This window comes from Nannospalax galili, unplaced genomic scaffold, assembly GCF_000622305.1.
Source record: "Nannospalax galili isolate Female #2095 unplaced genomic scaffold, S.galili_v1.0 scaffold675, whole genome shotgun sequence".
Taxonomy (NCBI): domain Eukaryota; kingdom Metazoa; phylum Chordata; class Mammalia; order Rodentia; family Spalacidae; genus Nannospalax; species Nannospalax galili.
Window position 1 is genome coordinate 146,253 of NW_008337205.1, and position 24,131 is coordinate 170,383.

The 24,131-nt window shown below is 48.0% G+C and overlaps 2 protein-coding genes across 4 annotated transcripts in view; one reads left to right on the plus strand and one right to left on the minus strand.

Annotated features, from left to right (window-relative positions):
- Styxl1 (serine/threonine/tyrosine interacting like 1) overlaps positions 1-24,131 on the minus strand; it is a 246,517-nt gene that overhangs the window by 102,447 nt on the left and 119,939 nt on the right. The gene's annotated exons all lie outside the window — the stretch shown is intronic.
- The window catches only part of Srrm3 (serine/arginine repetitive matrix 3), a 69,588-nt gene that overhangs the window by 23,146 nt on the left and 22,311 nt on the right, over positions 1-24,131 (plus strand). For all 3 annotated transcript variants that reach the window (XM_017797926.2, XM_017797927.2, XM_008832262.3), the window contains exons 2-8: positions 9,642-9,898; positions 15,235-15,336; positions 21,913-22,041; positions 22,120-22,200; positions 22,606-22,635; positions 23,684-23,746; positions 23,866-23,901. In XM_017797926.2, the coding sequence (XP_017653415.1) occupies positions 9,666-9,898; positions 15,235-15,336; positions 21,913-22,041; positions 22,120-22,200; positions 22,606-22,635; positions 23,684-23,746; positions 23,866-23,901 (674 nt within the window). In that variant the 5' untranslated portion in view covers positions 9,642-9,665. The remainder of the gene's footprint in view (positions 1-9,641; positions 9,899-15,234; positions 15,337-21,912; positions 22,042-22,119; positions 22,201-22,605; positions 22,636-23,683; positions 23,747-23,865; positions 23,902-24,131) is intronic.

Below are 24,131 nucleotides of genomic sequence, written 5' to 3' on the forward strand. Positions count from 1 at the left end.
GACCAAAAATTTTTATTTATTTATTATTTTTATGTGTATGAGTATATTGCCCGCATGTATGTGAGTGCACCTGTGTCATGCAATGCCAAGGAGGTCAGAAGAGGGCTTTGGATTCCCCTGGAACTGGAGTTAAGGACAGTTCATAGCTGCCATGTGGGTGCTGGGAATTGAACCCGGGTCCTCTGCAAGAGCAGTCAGTGCTCTTAACTGCTGAGCCGATCTCTCCAGCACCGAAAGATTTTTTTTTTCAAAACCTCAAAATGAATTACCTAAGGAACTGTAACAATCTCATCTCCAGATATTTGTATCTGATGTGTGTTGCAGGCTGATTGATATATAAAATATAGGCCACCCAATTAAATTTGAACTTCAGAGACACAACGAATAATTTTTAGAAGTCTGTCCCAAATACGAACTTCATGAAATTCAAATTGCATTTAGCTAGGGAGCCCGTGTTTTTATTTGCCAGATCTGACAGACGTCTCCACCAGGTGTGACCTGAATCCTCTACAATCCCTCAGATGTGTGAGGATCTGGCTTCTGACCACCTGTATCTTCTAATCTCCCCTCTTCCCTTGTATTTTTGTTGTTGTAGCTGAAGATAGCATGCACTTCTAGCAGCCTCATCTCATGATATTGACTTAACTTGTGTGATCACTGAACATCACTTAATGCTTCCTAAATATACTACATGTAAACACTGTCTACTCAGACCCAATTTTAGAAAGTTAGTAGGGGACCCAGATTCACCATGTGGTGTTTCTCAAGATTCTTTTCCACCTTCAGAAATTCATTCCATATTTTCCATCTGCTAAGTCTTTTTAGATTCTGACTTTATATTTATAAGCTCTTACAAATTTCATCCTCAGTGAATCTGATCTTCAGGATATTAGCATTCCATCCAGTAAATAGCAAACACATTAGATAAAGTCCTCCACTGGATACCCACATCTAATATGATATTACTTTCTACTTTGAGTACAGGTCAAACAACCAATTACAGTAGTACAGAAGACAAGTTGAGGATCCCTTATCAAAAATGCCTGAAGGGCCTTTGATTTCAGCCCTAAGGAGACAGATGCAGGTGTATCTCTTTGAGTCTCAGGCCATCCAAGGCTACTTAGTGAGGCCTTGACTCAAAAAATGAAATGTGAGAAGGTGGAGAGATGGCTCAGTGGTTAAGAGTCCTGGCTGCTCCTGCAGATGGGCCTGGGTTTGGTTCCCAGCACGCACATGGCAGCTAACAGTAATCCCAGTTCCAGGGGATTGGATGCCCTCTCCTGACCTCTGTGAGCATTTCATGGCATGGGTGCACTTACATACATACAGGCAATATACTCATACACTAAATAAATAAATAAATAAATAAATAAATAAATAAATATTTTAAAAATTGTGTATGGCCTGGTGTGGTGGTTCATGCCTTTAATCCCAGCACTCAAAAGGCAGAGGCAGACAGATCTCTGTGAGATCAAGGTCAGCCTGATCTCCATCCATAGGGAGTTCTGGGCCAGCTAGGGCTACAAAGAAAACCTGTCTCAAAAAACAACTTAAAAAAATTGTGTGCCACGGCATGCATGTGGAGGTCAGAGGACAACTTGCAGGAGTCAATTCTCTCCTTTCATCATGGGATCAAACTTATGTCATTATACTTGGTGGCAATCACCTTTACTCACTGAGCCATCTCACTGGCCCTGTAGGTGATTCTAAATGGCATTGTTAGTCTCCCTGTGTTTTCACTGCAACTCACCAAAAAGATTCCTGCTTTAGATTTTAGCAATCAGAGTTTTCTAGCTGTCTTAGCTTGAACACATTAGCACATTATTGCCTTCTTTTATGAATCTTAATTTGTAAAAAATGTCAGTCATGCATGGTAATACACAGCTGTGATCCTAGCATCCATAGTTGTGCACACAGTAAATAGAGGAAGGAGGACCACAAGCTCAAGGTCATCCTTGGTTACATAGTGAGTTCAAGGGCAGTATGGACTAACGGAGACCCCATCTCAGAGAGAGACAGAGAGAAAAATGGGGAGGATAATGTCAAACCAGGTATGATGACACACACCTATAAAACCAACACTTGGGAGGCAGAAGGATGAGTACAAGTTAGAGGCCAACTCAGGCTACATAGAGAATTTCAGGACACTTAGAATTACATTGCAAGGCCCTGTCCCAACTGTCCCACCGTCCCCCCAAAAAGGAAGAGGTGACTATCTGTTCCACTGGCTGAAGCCTCAATACTCTCCACAATTTCCAAGTCCCTCCTGCATCACACATACTGCCATCTGTTCTGAGAATCTAGAATACAGACTGTGGCCCCAGTTACAGGGACCACAGTCAGGAATGGCAGTCAGATGTGAACACGTTGAACTTCAGCATCCCAGTGTGGTATGAGAGGTATGGACCAGAGAAAGCTGCAAGTGTACCACAAGGGAGTGATTCAGACTTCCCGTTGAGGGCAGAACTTCCAGGAGGAGGGGACATTTGGGCTGGGCTCTGAGGGATGAATAGAAACTCTTGTGGGTGGAAAACAAAAGATACTCCAGCATAGTTGAACCACCTGGACAAAGACCAAAGGAGAAATGAGGACCTGTGTTCAGAATGATGCCCAAGGCTGTGGGGCTCAAGGCTGGTTCAGAATAGCACATGCCAAGAGCTAAAGTATCAGCAGGCACAGTGGCTCAGTGGTAGAGCACCTACCCAGAATCCCCCAGTGAGGGACTGGAGGTATGTGGCTCGGTGGAGCTTGCCCAGCATGTGGAAGGCCCTGGATTCCATTCCCGACACTGAAAAAAGAATAAGAAAAAAAGGCAGAGCAAGGGGGAAATGTGGAGACAGCAGAAGGCAGAAAGAACACAAACTGCGCGTCAGTTTGTATCCTGCCTCCTTTTGTAATGGTCTTAGTTTTGTTCACTCTTGCTCATCGGGCTCCAATTGTGTAAACACGTGACTGGCAGCAGGGCTCAGAAACTCCAAGGGAATTCTAGATTTGTGAACCCAGAGTGACAGAAGCAAGTGACATGGGATCTGGGATGGTAGCATTAGCCAGTGGGGTGGAGGAAGGCTTCCGGAAAGTGATGATGCCTATGAGCTTTGACTCCGAGGACAACTAGGAGTCAGGTAGAGAGGATCCTGGGGGCTGGGCATGGTGACTCATGTCTGAATTCCCAGAACCCAGGAGGCTAAAGCAAGAGGATGGCTAGTTTGAGCCTTCCTATGCCACATAGGGAGTTCAAGGTCAGCATGGGCTATGGAGGGAGACCCCATCTCAAAAACAAACAACATGCTGGGAGAGTAAACTGCAAGTTGGCAGGTCTGGAAATAAGAGAGGGAAAAAACATGTGATGATGATATGGTTGGACCAGGAGGCGGGGCTATGTCACAATGGTAAGTCAAAGTGATAGGATATCTTGAATCTGACCCAAGACATGACACGGGTCTGTTGTGGACCTGGGCTAATCTGGGTTGTTGATGGAGGATGGAGGTCTGAGGGCAGGGAGGGCAGGCAGGATGCTGAGGCAGGATGCTGAGATAGCAGGGGAAGAAAAGAAGTGGATGAATGGGAACCATGGTGAGAAAAGAGATGAAGGGTCAAATTGTGTTGTGTGTATGTTTGTGTGTGTGTGTGTGTGTGCGTATGTGTGTCTGTCTGAGGCACACAATCTTGGGAGTTATTCTGTCCATCTTTTTATTTTATTTTTATTTGTATACGTGTGTGTGTGAGAGAGAGAGACAGAGACAGAGACTGTGGGGGCACACACATGCCACAGTGTGTTGTGTGAAGGTCAGAGGACAACTGTCAGGAGTCAGTTTCTTTTCCACTATGGATGTTGAGATCAAACTCATGTTATCAGCTTTGCTGAGCTGGTGCTTTGACCCACTGAACCATCTCACTGGCCCCACCTTGTTTTTTGAGACAGGTCTCTCTCATTGGCCTAGAACTCACTAAGTAGGCTAAACTGACAGATCAATGATCTCTAGAGATCTGCCTGTCTCTGCTTCCTTGACACTGGAATTACAGGCTTTTTAAAAAATATATTTTATTTATTATTCTTATTTTATGTGTATATGTGCATTGCCTGTGTGTAGGTAAGTGCACCCATGTCTTGCAATGCCCACAGAGGACAGAAGAGGCTGTCGGATCCCCTGGAACTGGAATTATGGACAGTTGTTAGCTGTTAGTTGTTAGCTGTTAACTGGAGTTATGGACAGTTGTTAGCTGTTAGTTGTTAGTTGTTATGTGGGTGCTGGGATTTGAACCTGGGTCTTCTGCAAGAACAACCAGTGTTCTTAACCACTGAGCCATCTTTTATTTAATGTGTGTGTTCTTGGGGCTGAACTCAGGTCCTCAGGCTTATGCAGAAAACATTTTATTGACTGAATTAGTTGAATTAGTTCCCCAGCCTCTGCTCCGTTTTTTTTTTTTTTTTTTTTTTTTTTTTTTTTTTTTTTTACAAAAAAAAAAAAAAGAGGACGATAAATCTTTCACTATATAGACCAGGCTGGCCTCGAACTCACAAAGATCCACCTGCCTCTGCCTCCCAAGTGCTAGGATCAAAAGCCTGCGCCTCCACACCTGGCTCTGCGCTCTGTTTTGAAACAGAGCCTCACTTTGTATCCCAGGCTGGTCTGGAACTCTCCATCATCCTGCCTCACCCTCCTCATTGCTCAAATTCCAGGTGTGTATCGCCCCTACCAGCTTAGCAACTCTGTTTTGTTGCTGTGATAAAATACCCTGACAAGCTGGGTGTGGTGGAGCACGCCTTTAGTCCCAACACTCAGGAGGCAGGCGGATCTCCTGAGTTTGAGGCCAGCCTGGCCTATATAGTGAGTTCCAGGCCAGCCATTGCTACACAGTGAGACCCTGTCTTTAAAGACAAGAAGTACCCTAGGGGTTGGAGAGATGGCTCAGTGGTTAAGTACACTGGTTGTTCTTTCAGAAGACCCGGGTTCGAATCCCAGCACCCACATGGCAGCTAACAACTGTCAGTTCCAGGGGATTCGACAGCCTCTTCTGTCCTCTGAGGGCATTGCACGACACGGGTGCACTTACCTACACTCAGGCAATACACACATACACATAAAAATAACAAAATATGTTTTTTTAAAAAACAAGAAGTACCCTAAAAAAAGGAAGGATTCATTCTGGCTTACAGCCGGAGGTCCAGTCTATCACGATGGGGAAGTCAAGGCAGCAGGAGTGTGAAGAGGCTGGTCATATCACATCCATAGTCAGGAAGAACAGAGAAATTAATGTTTATGCTCACCTCACTGTCTCCTTTTAATACAGTTCAGGATCCCATCCAGGAAATGGTGCCACCCACAGTGGGCAAGTCTTCCTACTTCAATTAACCTAATCAAAATAATCACCCATAAGCATGCCCAGAGACCCATCTACCAAGTGATCCTGATTTTATCAAGTTGACAATTGAGATTAACCACCACAGGAACCAAATTTGATGCGAGTTGTAGGAGGTCAGGACCACAAGGCTCTTGCAAACCTACACTTGTCCCCAGCTCCTATGACCTAGGGTATGATCTGGGATGAAGAGGTTGTTCATCAGTTAGGCATGGACAAGGCTAAAGAGAGGCAGAAGGGCTGGAAAGATGGCTTAGTGGTTAAGAGCACTAACTGCTCTTGCAGAGGACCCAGGTTCAATTCCCAGCACCCACATGGCAGCTAACAACTGTCCCTAGCTCCAGTTCCAGGGGATCTGACTCCCTCTTCTGACCTCCATGGGCATTGCATGACACAGGTGCACTTATATACATACAGGTAATACACTCATTATACATTAAATAAAACTAATAAAAAAAATAAATTCATAAAGAGAGGCAGAGCTCTCAGAGGATTTGGGGGAGGTAGGACATGGTGAACAGGTGATGCTTATAGAGTAGCCCCAGTGGAGCTGGGGTGTAGAGGTGGGAAATTGGCAAGCTGAGGATGGAGAGAGAATGGTTAGGACAATGTCCTAATTTCATTTTCTATTGCTCTGATAAAAGACTCTACCAAGGGCCAAGCATGGTGGTGTAGACCTTTAATCCCAGCACTTTGGAGGAAGAGGCAGATCGATCTCTATGTGTTTGAGGCCAGCCTGGTCTACATAGCATGTTCCAGGCCACCCAGGGCCCCATAGTGAGCCCTGTCTGAAAAAAAAGAAAAAAAAATGGCAAAAGCAACTTAAGGAAGAAGGGGTTTATTGGCTCATAGTTCCAGAGCAGAGAGCAGCGAATGCATGCTAATGCTCAGCTCCCTTTCTGAACTCCTACAGTTTGGGACCCCCCCTGCCTAAAGAATTGTGCCACCCACAGTGGCAGACTTCCCACCTCCATAAGCATAATCAAGAAAAAGTTCCACCTACCAGCCCATAGGCCCACCTGCTCTAGATAATCCCTTATTGTGATTCCCTTCTCAATTGAGTCAGGTTGTGTCAAGTTGACAATTAACCATCACAGCTTTGGTCTCATAATCCTCTCTTGAGGAATATGGAGGGTGCACCCAAGCACAGGTGGGACTCAGATGCTCAGAGAGGAATAGTAATAGTAATGCCTTTAGGGTCACACAGCAAGGAGTGGAGGAACCTGGCCTAGAACTCTGTTGCTTGGAAGTCACAAGGAAGGACATATGAGAGGAGACTGTCCTCATCACGGTCACTCTGTCACCTTCTGAGTTTTTGTATCTCTGACAGTTCCTCTCTGTGCTTTCTGATTTCCATGGTTCTCAACAAAAGTGGAGGGTTCAATTCCAGTACCATAAGAATTTTTTTTATTTTTTATTATTTTTATGTGTATGAGTGTATTGCCTGCATGTGTATAAGTGCACTCATGTTGTGCAATGCCTGTGGAGGTCAGAAGAGGGTGTCGGATCCCGTGAAACTGGAGTTACAGATGGTTGTTAGCCATCATGTAGATGCTGGGAACCGAATCCAGGTCCTCTGCAAGAGCAGCCAGTGCTCTTAACAGCTGAGCCATCTCTCCAGCCCCACAAAAGATTTATTTTTTTATTTTATATATATATATGAGTATTTTGCCTGAATGCATTTATGTGCACTACAAGAGTGCAGTACGTCTCTGGAACTGGAGTTACAGATAGTTATTAGTCACCATGTGGGTGCTGGGAACTGAACCCAGGTCCTCTGCAAGACAGCCAGTGTTTTTAACTGCTGAGTCATCTCTCCAACCCCTAAGAATGTTTAAAGATTTATTTTTATTTACATGTGTATGTCTATGAATGTATACCATGAGTTGACGTTATAGGTTGGTATGAGCTACCTGATGTGGGTGCTGGGCACCGAACTCAGGTCTTCTGGAAGAGCAGTCTCTCCAGCTTCCCCTATCCCCATAATTTTGTTCTGAGACAAGATTTCACTATGTAGACTAGTCTGGCCTCAAACTCACAGAAATCTGCTTGCTTCTGCCTCATGAGTGCTTGGATTAAAAGCCTGTGCCACCAGACCTGGCTCCCCGAATACTCTTTTAAGATGTTAATTGGGGCCCGGGCATGGTGGTACGTGCCTTTAGTCCCAGCACTCGGGATACAGAGGCAGGCGATCTCTGTGAGTTCAAGGCCAGCCTGGTCTACATAGCAAGTTCCAGGCCAGCTGGGGCTTACAAGGAGACCCTGTCTCAAAAAGACCAAAAAAAAAGTTAATTGGGGCGGGTTTGTAGCAGAGTTGGTAGAGTGTTTGTGAGCATGCACAAGCTCTGGATTCCATCTCCAGTGAGATGAGAGGAGTGTTGTTAAACTCTATACATGCCCAACCCCTTCCCTCTCTCCATCCCATCCTACACCCTGGGAAAGGTCTGGCTGTTGCTTAGCAACCAGCAGAGCCTTGGAGAAAGGACTCCAAAATAGCTCAGGAGGCGGTTCCCTCTGTTAAGATAGAGGTCTTGCGTGTGTGTGTGTGTGTGTGTGTGTGTGTGTGTGTGTGTGTTCTACTTTGGGCCAAACACAGCCCTCACTTCCACATCACACTGACTTCTACTCCACCCCTAGTCCACACGAGGACATTTTGCCTGGAAAGCTAATTGTCTTTGTCATTTTGGGTCATGTCATTGGGGGCAGTGTATTGAGAACAAAAGAGGGGACGGTCTTGTGGCGCTACCACCTTCAATGTTTGGCTTTGGAAAAGCTGGACACAGTAGGAATTGAAAACTGAACATGTGGGGAAGGCAGGGAGCTTAACTTAGAGAAAGCTGGGTCGCTTCAGGGTTGCTGTGGATACAGACTGCAAGTTAGAAGCCCCTACAGTCTGTTATCCCACTCAACGAAGCAAGAGTAGGGGTTCTGGGGTGTGTGACTGGTTTAAATTGAGTCTAATATCTGGAGATGGCAGCTCAGAGGCATAACATTTATCTAACAGGCTCCAGGCCCTGGGTTCAAATCCCAGCACTGTGAGCAAACAAAAAGGCTGCTGCTGTGACTCAGTGGTAGAGTGCTTGCCTATCATTCATGAAACCCTGGGTCCAATCCCAGCACAATACAATAAGATTTTGATTTTACATGTATTTATTTATTGAGGGAGGGTGTGCATATGCTACAGTGAAAGTGTGGCAGTCATAGAAGAGCTTGCAGGAGCTGCTTCTCTCCTTCCACTACATGGATTCTGTGGATTGAAATCAGGTCTTCAAACTTGGCAGCAAGCATCTTTACCCACTGAGACGTCTTGCCTACCCAAAATAAGATTTTTTTAAAAATTTGTTATTTTTATTTTATGTGTATGCATGTATTGCCTACATGTAAGTAACTGCACCTGTGTTGTGCAATGCCCACGGAGGTCAGAAGAGGCTGTTGGATCCCTGGAGTATGGACAGTTGTTAGCTGCCATGTGGGTGCTGGCATTTTAACCCGGGTTTTCTGCAAGAACAACCAGTGTTCTTAAACGCTGAGCCATCTTTCCAGCCCCCAGATTTTTTTTTTAAGTCAACTGGGAGTGTCTGCCTAGTTTGCACAAAACCCTGGGTTCCATTCCCAACACTACATAAACTTGGCATAGTGGTTCATGTCTGTAATCCCGGTACTTAGGTGGAGGCAGGAGGATCAGAAGTTCAAGGTCATCCATGGCTACACAGTGAGTTCAAGGCCAGCCTGGGCTACATGAGACCCTGTCTAAAAAAAAAAAAAAGTTGAGGTGCTGGAGAGATGGCTCACCGGTTAAGAGCATGGGCCACTCCTGCAGCTATTAACAACTGTCTATAGCACAGCTCCAGGGGATCAGTTGCCCTCTTCTGGCCTCTGTGGGTATTGCATGCACGTGGTACACTTAGATGAAGGCAATACACTCAGGATACACATAAAATAAAAATAAATTTAAAAACTTAAGTTGATAAATTAAGCCTGAAGGAAAACAATTAAAAATAACAAAACATACAGGGAGACCCTATCTCAAAAAGGCCAAAAAAAAAAAACCAGGAAACTCTGGCCTGCACCCACTCACCTTATAGGTGGGGAAAGCCAGTTCACACTCTGAAGTGTCACCCATGGCGCACAGTCACCTGCCCCCCTCTGCAGCGTGAGAGCAAGCGGATTAGAGCACGAGTGGGCCCTAAACCTGCAGGATTAAGTCGCTTAGAGAGATGCAGAGCGGATGGCTGAGAGGTTACCAACCCGCCTCCGGTCTGTGTGTGTGTGTCCCGCAGGGCCGGCCACCGAGGACCGCCGTCATGTCCTCCACCGTGAACAACGGAGCAGCGGGCATGCCATCCCCGCCCGACGCCGCCAACGGCTTCCCGCAGCCCGGAGCCTCGTCCGGGCCCTGGCCGCGGGCGGAGGAGGAGCTGCGCGCCGCCGAGCCTGGCCTGGTGAAGCGCGCGCACCGCGAGATCCTGGACCACGAGCGCAAGCGGCGCGTAGAGCTCAAGTGCATGGAGCTGCAGGAGATGATGGAGGAGCAGGGGTGAGCAGGGGGCGGGGCCAGGCTTGCAGGGGCGGGGAGAGTGGGCGGGGCCCGATGTGGGCGCGGTTAGGCTGTGTTCTGGGCCTTGATGCATCAAGGTGGGCAGAAGCTGGCAGCGGGTGGGGCTGGGGGGCATGGCGGGTGGAGCCAGGGCAGGGGCAGGAGTGTGTTTGGGCTGTGCTCTGGGGGTTGCTACACAACAGGGTGTTGGGGAATGTGGGTAGGGCTAGTCTACGTGGGGGAGGCATGACCTGGATATGTGCCCAGGGTATTGATGCAGCAGCGTGGAAGGTAGCCAGGGCCAGGGCTGGGCATAGAGTATGGCCTTGGCATGGTGGGTGGGCTTAGGAGCAAGTCTGGAATGTGGCCAGGGCCTGATCAGGCTTGTGGCCAGCAGCATGATTAGTGGAACTGATTGAGGGTGGAGCTTAGTGGGCAGGGTCAGACAAAGAGTGGCTGGGACAAGGCAGGGTTGGAATAGGTTGAGGGTGTTCAGGGCACCTGGGTGCTGGGGCTGGAACCTGAGATGGAGTCTGGAGGGCACTAGGAGCCAGCAGCCTAGTCCAGGCAAGTAGTCAGGGTCTGGACCAGATGGGTGGAGCCATGTATTAGTTATCTTTCTATTGCTGTGATAAAAACACTGACCCAAACCAACTTGACTGGTTCCACTCCACACTTGATGCTGCCCTTCAGTGTTGCCCCATGGTCCTGGCATCTCCACTATGCTGGGGTCTTCACTGCAACTGAGGCTGCACCTTCGCCAATAGCCTCTCCTGGCCTTTCAAGTTTCCAAGCCTCAGATTCTCTCCATGACCCCTTCACACCTTCAACACCAGTACCACCTGGGAAATGCTTAAACATTGCCAAGTTCTGCTGCCAGTTTGATGTGCAGCCTTGCCCTCCTCCTGGACCACAGCTTCTGTGTGCTGACCCAGAGGAAATACTTCCCAGAAAATTTCACTCAGTGATGCTGATCTCTTGTTACTCACAGATGATTTTTAAGCCCCAGGTGACCAGCATCAATTATCCAAGTAGAACACAAAAGGTTTCCCTTCCAAAAATTATTAATTCAAAATATATCACACAAACAGCCCTGATAGAGTGGTTGCTTCCCCTTGAAGTTTCACAAGCCAGGCCTCCGTCATCTACACCTTTCAGCATTATCTTCCAAGTTCCTACAGAACAGCTCACTGAACTCCAAGCACTTTTCCAGTCTAGAGCTCCAAAATCTTCCACAGTCCTCCTAGACACATTTGGTCAAATCTAGCACAGCAATACCCCACTCTCTGGTACCAATTTCTTCTCTGTTGCTATGATAAATGCCATCACCCAGAGAAACTTGGGGAGGAGAGGGTTTGTTTTATCTTACATCTCCTAGGTCACAATTCATCACTGAGGAAAGTCAAGACAGAAACTCAGGGCAGGAACCTGGAGGCAGGACCATGGTGAATCAGTAGTTACTAGTTCACTCCTCTGGCTGGTGTTCAGCCTGCTTTCTCATACAACCAAAGACCACCTGCCCAGGTGGGCTGGGCCTTCCCACATCTCTCAACAATCAAGAAAATGGGGGCTGGGGAGATGATTCAGCGGTTAAGATCACTGGCTGGTCTTACAGAGGACTTGGGTTCAATTCCCAGCATCCACATGGCAGCTAACAACCATCTATAACTCCATTTCCAGGGTATCCAATGGTCTCTTCTGACTTTCATGGGCATTACACAACACGAGTGCATTTATACACAAGCAGGCATGTGCACTCATACACATAAAATATAAAATAATGAAATATTTTTAAAGCAAGTTGACTTAATCTCCAGGTCCCAGCCATTCTCCTGTCAGTCAGTTTGTGTCCATTCCTCTTCTTTCTCAGGTCCTCTCTCCTTCGTGGACTCTTAACATCTCCTGCCTGAACCCCAACATTATCCAAATGCCAGCCTCCCTCCTCCCAGGACCCTGTCTTCCAGACACCCAGTAACCAGAGCCATCTTTCGAAAAAAAAAAATCCAGCCATCAACCTCTCCACCACATCTCCATTCCTAGCCACTCGTTTTTAAAAGATTTTATGGTGAGGCTGGAGAGCTGGTTCAGTGGTTAGAAGCTCTTGCTGCTCAATCATGAAGACTGGAGTTGGGAGCCCTCTAGGGATCTGATGGCCTCTTCTGGCCTCTAAGGACACAGCCACACACACACATGCTTGCACAGACACACACACACAAAATTAAATTATTAATTTGGGGGGGGGTAACTGGGAGCTTTTTTTGAGATAAGGTCTCCCTTTAGCCCCAGCTGGCCTGGAACTCACTACGTAGACCAGGCTGGCCTTGAACTCACAGAGATCTGCCTGCCTTTGCCTCCCAAGTGCTGAGATTTAAAGTTGTGAGCCACCAAGCCTGGCCTTGAATTATAAATTTTTTTAATTTAAAATTTTTTAGCTATTATTTTATTTTATGTGTATGAGTGAATTGCCTGCATGTGTGTAAGTGCACCAGTGTCGTGCAATGCCCCCAGAGAAGAAGGCATTGGATCCTCTGGAACTGGAGTTATGGAAAGTTATTAGCTACCATGTGAGTGCTGAAACTGAACCCAGAACCTCGGCAAGAGCAGTCAATGCTCTTAACCATTGAGCCATCTCTCCAGCCCCACATTACAAAAAAATTTAAAAGAAAAGTTCTTCTTTTGATGCCACAACATGAAAGATCCTGGGGGACACTAAAACGAGACAAAGAGGTATGACCCTGGCCCTCAGGAAACTCTAAGCCAGAGCAGGATAGAAACAACTTAACAGATAATTACTAAAGCATGAACCACTTGCCAGGATCCAGGAGGTAGAGGTTGCTATGGAAACACAATTGCTGACATCCTCCCTACTGAGGGTTAACCATCCTGCTGTCAACAGCACCCAAAGAGTCAAGTCTTTATGCCTTGGCCATGGTTATTTATACAAGGTGATCCTGGAAGTTAATTTATGAGTAAAGGGATAGGTTCAGAAGCTGGGAGTCTGGTTCAGTGGTAGAGCACTTGCTTAGAATCCCCCAGTGAGAGGCTGATGGTGTGGCTCAGTGGTAGAACACCTGCCTAAAATTGCCCAGTGAGGGGCTAGAGGCCTGACTCAGTAGTAGAGCACCTGCCTAGAATCCCTCAGTGAGGGGCTGGGGTGTGGCTCAGTGGTAGAGCACCTGCCTAGAATCCCTCAGTGAGGAACTGGGGGCCTGACTCAGTGTTAGAGCACCTGCCTAGAATCCCCAGTGAGGAGCTGGGGATGTGCTCAGTGATAGAGCACCTGCCTAGAATCCCCCAGTGAGAGGCTGGGGATGTAGCTCAGTGGTAGAGCACCTGCCTAGAATCACCCAATGAGGGGCTGGGGTGTGGCTCAGTGGTAGAGCAACTGCCTAGAATCCCCAATGAAGGGTTGAGGGCATAGCTCAAGGGTAGTGCATGCTTGCTTAGCATTTGCAAGGTCCTGAATTTCATCTCTAGCACCAAAAATATGAATAAATAAAGGATACGCTTGAGTTTTTTTATTTAAAGACTTTTGAAAGCCAAATTATTCTTCTGTAAAATATTTACTGAAGAAAAGATCTACAAGAGACAAGGTCACCAAGAGGAAAGGGCATACTATTTTCATGGATAGGCTAAGTGGTGAGGGCTGGGCCTCTGTGGGGACACAGTAGATCCTAAGCAGAGGACAAAGACAAGCTAAGACCCTCTCTGCCTCTCCCCATGCCCTCTGTGCAGAAGAATGAAAGATCCACTGCCCTGGAAGCCATGAGCCATTTCATTCACTAACAGCCACTGGACACCTGCTGTGTGTTGTATCAGGCACCACTGTATATGCAAAGAGTGGTGAGGGGGCAAAGAGTGGTGAGGGGCAGCCTGTAACCCCAGCATGAGAGAAGCAGAGACAGGAGTAGAGGCCAGCCTGGGTTTCAAGTGAGTTCCAGTCTAGCCTGGGCTATATAGTGAGATTAGAAAGGAAGAGAGGGAGGGAGGGAGGGATGGAGGAGGGCCGGGGAGGAAAAAGGAAGGAGAAGAGGGAGGAAAAGGAAGGAAAAGGGTTTAAAAAAGAAGGGGTGGGAAGGTAATAATAACACTTCTATAAAACATAGCTGCCACTGGGCATGGTGGCGCATGCCTTTAATTTCAGCACTCTGGAGGCAGAGGCAGGTGGAGCTCTGTGAGTTCAAGGCTAGCCTGGTCTACATAATGAGTTCCAGGCCAGCTGGGGCTACAGGGAGACCCTGTTTTAAAAAGACCAAACAAGAAAACCAAAACAGTTGGGCTGGAGAGATGGCTCAGTGGTTAAGAACACTGGTTGTCCTTGCAGAAGACCTGGGTTCGAATCCCAGCACCCACATGGCAGCTAACAACTGTCTGTAACTCCAGTTCCAGGGGATCCGACCACCTCTTCTGACCTCCGTGGGCACTGCATGACACGGGTGCACTCACCTACATGCAGGCAATACACGCATACACTTAAAAATAATAAGGCCTTGCCGGGCGTGGTGGCGCATGTCTTTAATCCTAGCACTCGGGAGGCAGAGGCAGGCGGATCTCTGTAAGTTCAAGGCCAGCCTGGTCTACATAGTGAGTTCCAGGACAGCTGGGGCTACAGGGAGACCCTGCTTCAAAGAGACAAAAATAAAAATAAAAATAAGGCCGGGTATGGTGGTGCACACCTTGGGAGGCAGAGGCAGGTGGATCTCTGTGAGTTCAAGGCCAGCCTGGTCTACATAGTGAGTTCTAGGACAGCTGGGTCTACAAGGAGACCCTGTCTCAAAAAGACCAATAAATGAATGAATGAATGAATGAATGAATGAATGAATAAAAATAATAAATAAAATATTTTTTTTTAACTGAAACAGTTGCCAACTGGTTATGATGGTATACACCTTTAATCCCAGCACTCAGGAGCAGAGGTGTGAGTTCCAGCCAAACCTGGTCTACATAGAGTTCAAAGCTCACTGAAACAAAAGCGAGACCTGTCTCAAAAAAACAGAAACAGAGGCTGGAGAGATGGCTCAGTGGTTTAGAGCACTGCCTGCTCTTGCAGAGGACCCGGGTTCAGCACCCACATGGTGCCTAACAACCATCTGTAACTCCAGCTTCAGGGAATCTGATGCCCTTTTCCTCCAGGGGCAGTGCACATACATAGTGTGTATACAAACATGCAAGCAAAGCACTAATACACATAAAATAAAAATAAATATATCCAAAAAAAAAAAACAAACAGCAATACATATAATTGCTAACTGGAATGTGCACTGTGAGCAGGTCTAGAGAGCAGGTGGGGCAAACCTGAAGTCAACAATTACCCACATGCTTCTTGGGTTCCACAGGTATTCAGAGGAGGAGATCCAGCAGAAGGTCGGGACCTTCCGGCAGATGCTGATGGAAAAGGAGGGAGTACTGACCAGGGAGGACCGGCCTGGGGCCCACATGTAAGTGTTCACATGGGCAGCGGCAATGGAGTGAGCCCTCGAAGAATTTGTCCGAGATGCACCATCAGGGGCTGGGGTGGATAGAGAGGAGTCATGGACTCTGCCCACTGGAAGCTCTGGCCTGGCCAAGGCACAAGGCATGGGCAACCTGGGACTCACTAGGGGCTTCCTGCTACTCACTTGGGTTCTCTCTATGCACAGCAGCAGAGCAGGAGAGGGAGGCAGCCCAGATCTTAGCTCAAGGAATCCTGGGCCGCAAATGGGAATGTCAAAAAAGTTCTGACCCCAACATTACTACTGGCAGGCAGTGTGACCCCAGGCAAACTACAAGCTAGACTGCACCTTAGTTATTCCCACCTGCAAACGAGTTCTGTGTAAACATGTGCACTAGAAGGTGGAAACCCAAACACCACTGGGGCTTGGGGTGTGGCTCAGTGGTAGAATACTTACCTTGAATCCCCCAGTGAGGGGCTGGGGGTGCAACTCAGTGGTAGATCACCTGCCTAGAAAACCCCAGTGAGGGGCTGGGGTGCACCTCAGCGGTGGAGCACCTCCCTAGAATCCTCCAGTGAGGGGCTGAAGGCGTGGCTCAGTAGTAGAGCACTTGCCTAACATGCACAAGCCCTGAGTTCAAGCCCTAGCATGGGAGAAAAAAAGGAAGGAAACACATATGAGCAGGCTGAATTGAAAAGATTGGAAGAGTGTGGCCTAGCTTGTGCCTGGCAGTGTGCACTTGGAAATGCTCTGAGATCTATTTAGGTGGGTGTTCCTTGCTACCCCCTCCTTTCTCCATCCCAGTACAAGTGTCCAATGCTGGAAGTGATACTGAGACTGGATGGGAAGCCAGGGGAAAGGCTCCTGGTCCTTCTCTCAGCAGTTGGACTAGCTAAAGAACAAGAATCTTCCTGAGTTCCCAAGCCTCTGTCCACCTTTGTTCCACAAAATGAGTTCATCCCATGCATGCAATGACCCCAGAGGCCAGAAGAGGGTGTCAGATCCCCTGGAACTGGAGTTATAGATGGTTATTAGCCACCATGTGGATTCTGGGAACTGAACCTGGGTCCTCTGCAAAAACAGCCAGTGCTCCTAACTGTTGAGCCTTTTCTCCAGCACCTTAAAATTGTTTTACATTTATTTATTTGGGAGCGGGGTATGCATGCCATGGCATGTGTCGAGGTCAGAAGATGACTTATGTGAGTCATTTCTCTCTTTCTGCCATGTGGGTTCTGAGCTTCAAACTCAGGTCATCAAGCATGGTGGCAAGCATCTTTACCCACTGAGTCACCTTGCCAGCCTGACACTGTTTCTTTTGTGTGTGTGTGTGTGTGTGTGTGAGAGAGAGAGAGAGAGAGAGAGAGAGAGAGAGAGAGAGAGAGAATTTTACATGCATGTATGTAAGTGCATCTGTACATGCAATGCCAATAGAGACCAGAAGAGGACATCATATCCCCTGGAAGTGGAGTTATGGATGGTTGTTAGCTGTCATGTAGGTGCTGGGAATGGAACCCAGGTCCTCTGCAAGAGCAGCCAGTGCTCTTAACCTCTGAGCCATCTCCCCAGCCCCCTGACATTCTGTTTCAAAAGGCAAAGCAAAAGTTTCTCAGTTATATAATCAAATGTTTGTGAGAGAAGGCTTGTGGAAAACAGTATTTGCAAGCTACTTTCTAACACAGACTGAGCAAATCTAGTTATTTTCTCAATGCGTCTAATTTTAGGTGCAGTGTGACCTCTCTGTACCTCACCATTTATCTATAAGATAGGAATTTTAATGATGGCCCCCATGTCAGAGACTCATTCTGAGCACTCAATGATTAAATGAGATAAGTACATGGAAAATGCTCACAGTACTGCCTGCCACCCTGGCTAGTCATTATCGTAATAGACACAGTATCAATGTTTGCCCTGCACCATGGGGCCACAAGATGAGAGAACACAGGCCTGATCTGACCCTGTTCCTGTCCTCATCCCGAGCTTGGGGAAGCCCTGATGTGATGGCTGAATGGAAGAACAGAGAGGCAAGACCTTTGCCTGGAATCCCACCACCATCCCCTCTCACTCATCTTTGGTTGGACAGTGTATTCCTTTGGAATGGGAAACAAAACCAGTTAATTAACTAAAGTGTTGGTGTTGGGGCCAGTGAGGTGGCTCAGCAGATAAAGGCACTTGCCACTAAGCCTAGTGACCTGAGTTCAATCCACATGCTAGAAGGAGAGAACCAGCTCCTACAAATTGCCCTCTGACCTCTACAGGAGTGCCATGGTGTGTGCCCGGCACATACATACACCACACATACATAAATAAATGTAATGGAAAAAGAATTACAAAACATAAAAACCAAATAAAAGTGTTGGCATGGAAAAGAGGGAGTGACAATTTTGATTGTGTGTGTGTGTGTGTGTGTGTACATGTACATGTATATTTGTGAGTGTAGAGGTCAGAGACCAATATTTTGGTCACCTCTGTGGTGAAGTGACACCTCCCATCCTCTCCTACCCAATTCCCACCTTCCATAGCCATGAGGGCCATTGACAAGCTAACAAACATGAACACAAAAGCATAAAATGGTAAGCAAACCTAGAACTAAGCACCAAAAGCCACAGAAGCATCTAGAAAATGGGGAAGAAGCCCAGATCCAAGAGACCATGGGGTCCATCCCCAGTAATGCCAAAACTAAAAGTAATAATATAAAAATAATATTAGTAGTAAAAATAATGGAGGCTGGGGAGATGACTCAGTGGGTAAGATGCTTGCTGCACAAGCATGAGAAACTGAGTTCAAATTCTCAGTACTCATAAAAGCCAGGCATTGTGGCACATATCTGTAAGTCAAGTACCGGCAAAGTAGATGTAAATTATCCCTAGGGCTTGCTAGCCAACCAGTCTAGCACAAACTGTGAGCTCCAGGTTTAGTGAGAGAGCCTGTCTCAAAAAAATAAAGTGGAGGGGCTGAAGAGCTGGCTCAGAGGTTAAAAACACTTGCTGCTCTTGCAGAGGGCCTAGGTTCAGTTCCCAGCATCTTCATAGCTGCAAACAACAGACCATAACTCCAGGTCCAGGGGATCTAACGTCCTCTTCTGGTCTCCACAGTCATTGGGTGCACTTACATACATGCACGCAAAACACTCATACACATAAAATTAATCAGCCAATCAAAAAAATTTAAACTGGGGATGGTGGCCCATGCCTTTAATCCAAGAACTTCAGGAGGCAGAGGCAGGTGACTCTCTGAGAGATTGAGGCCAGCCTCGTCTGCATAGCAAGTTCCAAACCAGCTGGGGCTACAGAGAGACCTTGTCTCAAAACAGACAAACAAATAAACGAACCAATGAACAGAAAGCATCTATGAAAGACATTAGCCAAAGGGAGCAAGTTTGCTCTATAAATAACCTTCATCATTTTCAAGTTCAGATCAACTGACACTCCCTCCTCCCTTCCAGCTCACTCACATACTACACACCATGTCCTTACATTCTGCAGTTTCCCTAAAGACTGTATTTTATGTGTCAGGCATTTGTGTGGTTGAGGAGCTGGGTGGGGGGCGGTGATGGACCCAGGAGCACAAGGGGAGGCTGAGAAGGCTGGACAAGTCAGTGGAGCAAGTTGGAAAGGTGGTAGGAGGCCACTGGCTTCAGGATGAAGAAGAGCAGAGAGGCTTGAATGAAGCAATGTGGGAGTGCTTGATTCTACAGAAAGGATGACAGGAATCTCTCTATCACCCCAGAGAAGCCTCCCGAATAGCTGTGTGGTGGGTCCAAGGCTGTTGGATCCAACCTGGTGTTCGCAAACTGGATCATGATCTTTATTTTCCTGATGTGCTGGGGGAATGATTCCAGGTTCCCATACTAGACAAATGCTCTACACTGAGCTACAACCCAAATCTCTCGCTGCGGGATTCTAGGCAAGTGTTCTACCCCTGAGCCTCCCTCCAAGGCCCTCACTAAGGAATTCTAGGCATGAGCTCTACAGCTGAGCCATTCCTCCAGAACCTCACTGATGGGTCCCAGGCAAGAATTCTACCACTGAACCAAGGCCCCAGCCCCTCACTGGGGGATTATAGGCAGGTGCTCTGTCATGGAGTCACACCCCCAGCCCCTCACTGGGGGATTATAGGCAGGTGCTCTGTCATGGAGTCACACCCCCAGTCCCTCACTGGGGGATTATGGGAAAGTCCTCTACCACTGAGCCACACCCTCAGCCCTTGAGGTTTCTTGTGTGTGTGTGTGTGTGTGTGTGTGTGTGGTATATGCACATGTATATGCAGGTGTACTCACCCATGTGTACTACATGTGTGCATATGTTGAAGCCAGAATTTAACAATAGAATGTTTTCCTGTCTCCCTCAACCTGTTTGTTTTTTCTTTTTTGTTTTTTGTTTTGTTTTGTTTTTTTGTCTTTTTGAGACAGGGTCTCCCTGTGGCCCCAGCTGTCCTGGAACTCACTATGTAGACCAGGCTGGCCTTGAACTCACAGAGATCTGCCTGCCTCTGCCTCCTGAGTGCTGGGATTAAAGGCGTGTGCCACCTAAGTTTTTTAAGATTTTTAAATTTTATGTATATAAGTGGGGCTGGAGAGATGGCTCAGTGGTTAAGAACACTGGTTGTTCTTGCATAAGACCCGGGTTCAAATTCCAGCACCCAAATGGCAGCTAACAACTGTCTGTAACTCCAGCCCCAGGGGATCCTACAAGCTCTTCTGACTTCCACCAGCATTGCACGACATGGGTGCACTTACCTACATGCAGGCAATACATGCATACACATAAAATAAAAATAAACAAAAATTTAAAAAATTTATGTATATAAGTGGTTTTCCTGCATATATAAGTACACAACATGTGTGCCTGGTGCCCATGGAGACCAGAGGGAGTGTCAGATCCCCTGGAACTGGAGTTACAGATGGTTGTGAGCTGTCATATGAGTGCTGGGAACTGAACTCATGTACTCTGCAAGAGCAAGTGCTCTTAACTGCTAAGCCATCTATCCAGCCCCATCCCTCAGCATCCTTGAGGCCCTGGGCTCAAGCCTCATTATTGCAAAAAAAAAAAATAATTAAATAAGTTTAATTTAAAGAATTGTCCTGGGCTGGAGAGATGGCTCACTAGGTAAAGGTGCTTGCTGCTAAATCTGAGCACCTGAGTTTGATCCCCAGAACCCATATGACAGAGCAAAATAACCATCTTCATCTCCGGCAAGCTGTCCTCTGATACAGTGGCAAGCACAAGCATCTTCCCCATATAATATATACACATAAAATAAATAATATTTAAAAATTTTTTTAAAGAATTGTCTTATACTAATTATCTCTCATGTTGGAGAAGAGGCTCCGAGTCCAGCCTGATGAGACCCCAGGCCACAAAGCCATTCGGGGACCAAACCCTCAGGATAAGGCTTGTGTGAATCCCTGAGGTAAGGATGGTATCACTGAGCACTTTGACAAGAGCCCACAAGGACCTAACAACTGTGGCAGGGCGTGACTGGGGACTAGAAAGGAGCTAGGAATAGGGAACAGCAGCTGCCCCCTGCTGGGTGAGCAGAGAGTTCTGAGATTCTGAGATGGATGGGGAACTGGGGGCAGGGAACTGGAGGCAGAGCGCTGAGGCCCCCACCCGTGCCCTCTGGCACCAGGTGTGATTGATGAAGACAGCCAGGCAGCTGGAGCATCTGAGTTAAGGAGGCCTCTGGAGGCTGCCAGGGGAGGGAGGGGTGGGGAGAGACCATGAATATTTCAGAGGCTGAGGCCAGAGCTGAAGGAAAAGAGGAGAGAAGGGAGGTGCTGGGGGTGGGATGCTCAGGAAAGGCAGATGTCAGCGATGGGGGACTGGCTCTTTGAAAGAGTGGGGTTCAAGTAAGGGAAAGAGGCTAAGGGAGAACAGTGAGGCTAAGCCACAGGGAGGGAATTTAGTGAGAGCTAAGGCAGGGCTCAATGAATGCATGGAATTTTCTTATTTGAGCCAGGGTCTCATGTAGCCCAGGCTAACCTTCGGTGCCCTATGTATCCAAGGATGGCCTTAAACTTCTGATCTTCCTGTCTCCACCTTAGAGATGGAACTCAGGGCTTTGTGCATGCTAAGTATTTGGTTAACTCTGCACCCCCAGTTTGGGGTGTGTGTGTGTGTGTGTGTGTGTGTGTGTGTGTGTGTGTGTGTTTTGCTGGGAATGGAACCCAGGACCTCCCACATGCTAGGCATGTGTTCAATGGCTGATACCCAGTCCCCAGCCCTTCACCAGGGAATTCTAGTCAAGTTCTCTATTGCTTCTTATTTTTTTTTTAATTTTGAGACATAGTCTAGCTAAGTTGATCGGGCTGGTTTTGAACTCACTATATAGCCCAGGCAGGCCTTGAACTTGCAATCCTTTTGCCTCACCATACCCAGTAGCTGAGATGACAGGGCGGTGACACAGGACCCTAAGCTGGCTTTCTCTTTTGCAAACCATTGCCCCAGGGTTTAAATTATTCAAATCTCCAGCAGCCCCTCCAGGGCTGGGGGACCGTAGACCCCTCTATTCTTCAAGCACAGCCCCCCTCCCCCCAGCGGTGTACAACCCAGAGGGACTATAAGCGTCTTTATCTCCCCTTAGCATGGCAGAGACCCCGCGGCGGATGGAGGGCTTGGAGCCGGGCCTGGAGTACCCACCCTTCGATGAAGATGATGGACCGGTGGATTGCGACTGCCCGGCCGCCTGCTACCGCGGGCACCGGGGGTACAGGTGAGCAGCCGCCGCGGCAGAGGGGAGGGCAGCGCGGGACCGCCCCCCTCACCGCCCCCGCCGCCCCTTCTCGCCCAGGACCAAGCACTGGTCCAGCAGCTCCGCGTCGCCCCCTCCCAAGAAGAAGAGGAAAAAGAAAGGCAGCCATCGAAGGAGCCGGTGAGAGGGGCGCAGGGCCCCCAGAGGGAGGCAGGGAGAGGCCCTGGGGTGCCCATCCTTGGCACGCCAGGGACACAGATGTTACATTGGGATCCTAGTCCTTAAACCAGACCCGCCTTCTCTCTTGAATCCGCATCCCTCAACTGAGCCCCTTCGCCTCATTCCCACCCATACATTAGGCCCGGATCCCTCGCTAAGCCCCGCCCCTCACTGAGTATTCCCATTTCCTAGGATTCATGCAAGTACCTTTCCAAGTGTGGGTGGCCCTGGGAAGTGGGTCATCACTGGGCCTCAACTACAACTTCCCCATTTCTATGTCCCCCTCCTCTGTCCTGAGGTACAAGCTGGGGCCACTAGCTAACCGGGCCCATCTGTCTGTCCTTTCTCCCTGGTATCTCACCTCAGCAAAAAGAGAAGACTAGAGTCAGAGTGCAGGTCGGTGATAAAGGGGACAGGGATAAGGGTGGGGATGGGGATGGGGATGGGGATAGGAATGGGATGGAGATGGGGATGGGGATGGAGCCCAGGGTAGGGATGTCTGTGAGTGGGAAAGACCAGGAGGCCATCTCCCAGAGACAAGAGGACAGCGGCTGGACACTTGACATTCAAGTGACAGCTTTTGCCCATCCAGACCAGAAATCCCAAGGACTGGAAATAGCTCAGTGGTACTGAGCTTGCCTAGCAAGTGCAAGGCTCTAGATTCCATTCTCAGCACTGTAAGAAAACCAAATCCAACAAACAAAAGATCTTCCACTATACATGGTAGCACACTAATAATTCTAGCACTCAGGAGGCTGAGGCGGGAGGCTCTTGAGTTCAAGGCCAGCCTGAGCTGCATAGCAAGACCTCTCTCAAAAGCCAACAAACAGGGGCTGAGGAGATGACTCAGTAAAGCACTTGCCAAGCAAGCATAAGGATCTGAGTTTGATTCCCTGAACCCACATAAAAAAACTGACCATAGTGGCACAGGCTTCTAATCCTAAGACAGGGGAGGCAGAGATAGGCAAATCCCTGGGGGTCACTGGTCAGTTAGCCTAGCCAAACTGGCAAGTCCCAGTACCCAGTGACTCAGAAAAACTAAGGTGGGGCTGGTGAGATGGCTCAGTAGATGAAGGCATCTGCTGCCAAGCCTGATCTGAGTTCAAACCCCCGGACCTACAGAGTAGAAGAAGAGAACTGTTTTCTGCAAGTTGTCTTCTGACCTCCACATACACACCATGACACATGCACATGAACACACACAAATTAAATTAAATAAAGTAATAATAATATGATAAATAAGGTGGGCAGTGCCTGAAGAATGACACCCAAAGTTAGCTTTTGGGTTCTGATCCTTGGGCCTCTGAGGGTCACTTTGTACAGGGGGTTTTTTGGGCCTAATGAGCTGGAACCCCTTCCCAGTGTCCCTGCCCAAAGCCTCTCCAGCCATACCCATCTTCCCCCCTCCACTCCAGCTCACTAGCGCCCACTCCTGTGTCCACAGCTGTGGGAGCACTTCCCCCTTGCGCAAGAAGAAGAAAAGCATGAAGAAACACCGCAGAGACAGGTACCTCACCGTCCCCACCTCTTCTGCAGCCTTAGGTCTCACTTTCCTGAGCTGTGCTCCTCTGTGTGCCCCTGGTCATCCCCAGCTAGGCTCAAGAGAACTTCTTTATCACCATGTAGGTCTGATTCTGGGTCCCGGAGGAAGAGGCGACACAGGTGAGCGTGTGCCGAGAATGCTGCCAGTCCCCTTCTGGGCTCAAAGCCTATAGGAAGTATTGATGAGATGGAGGTCTTGAGTCCAGTATGGCCCTATCTCCCAATCCACGGGCTCCTTCCCTGATCCACATGGAGTGTATGTGTGGTGGTGGAATGGTGGGGGTGGGGGGAAACACAGTCAACAGATAACTGTTTTCGACCTTTGCCTGCCTCAGGAGCCAACTTTGATG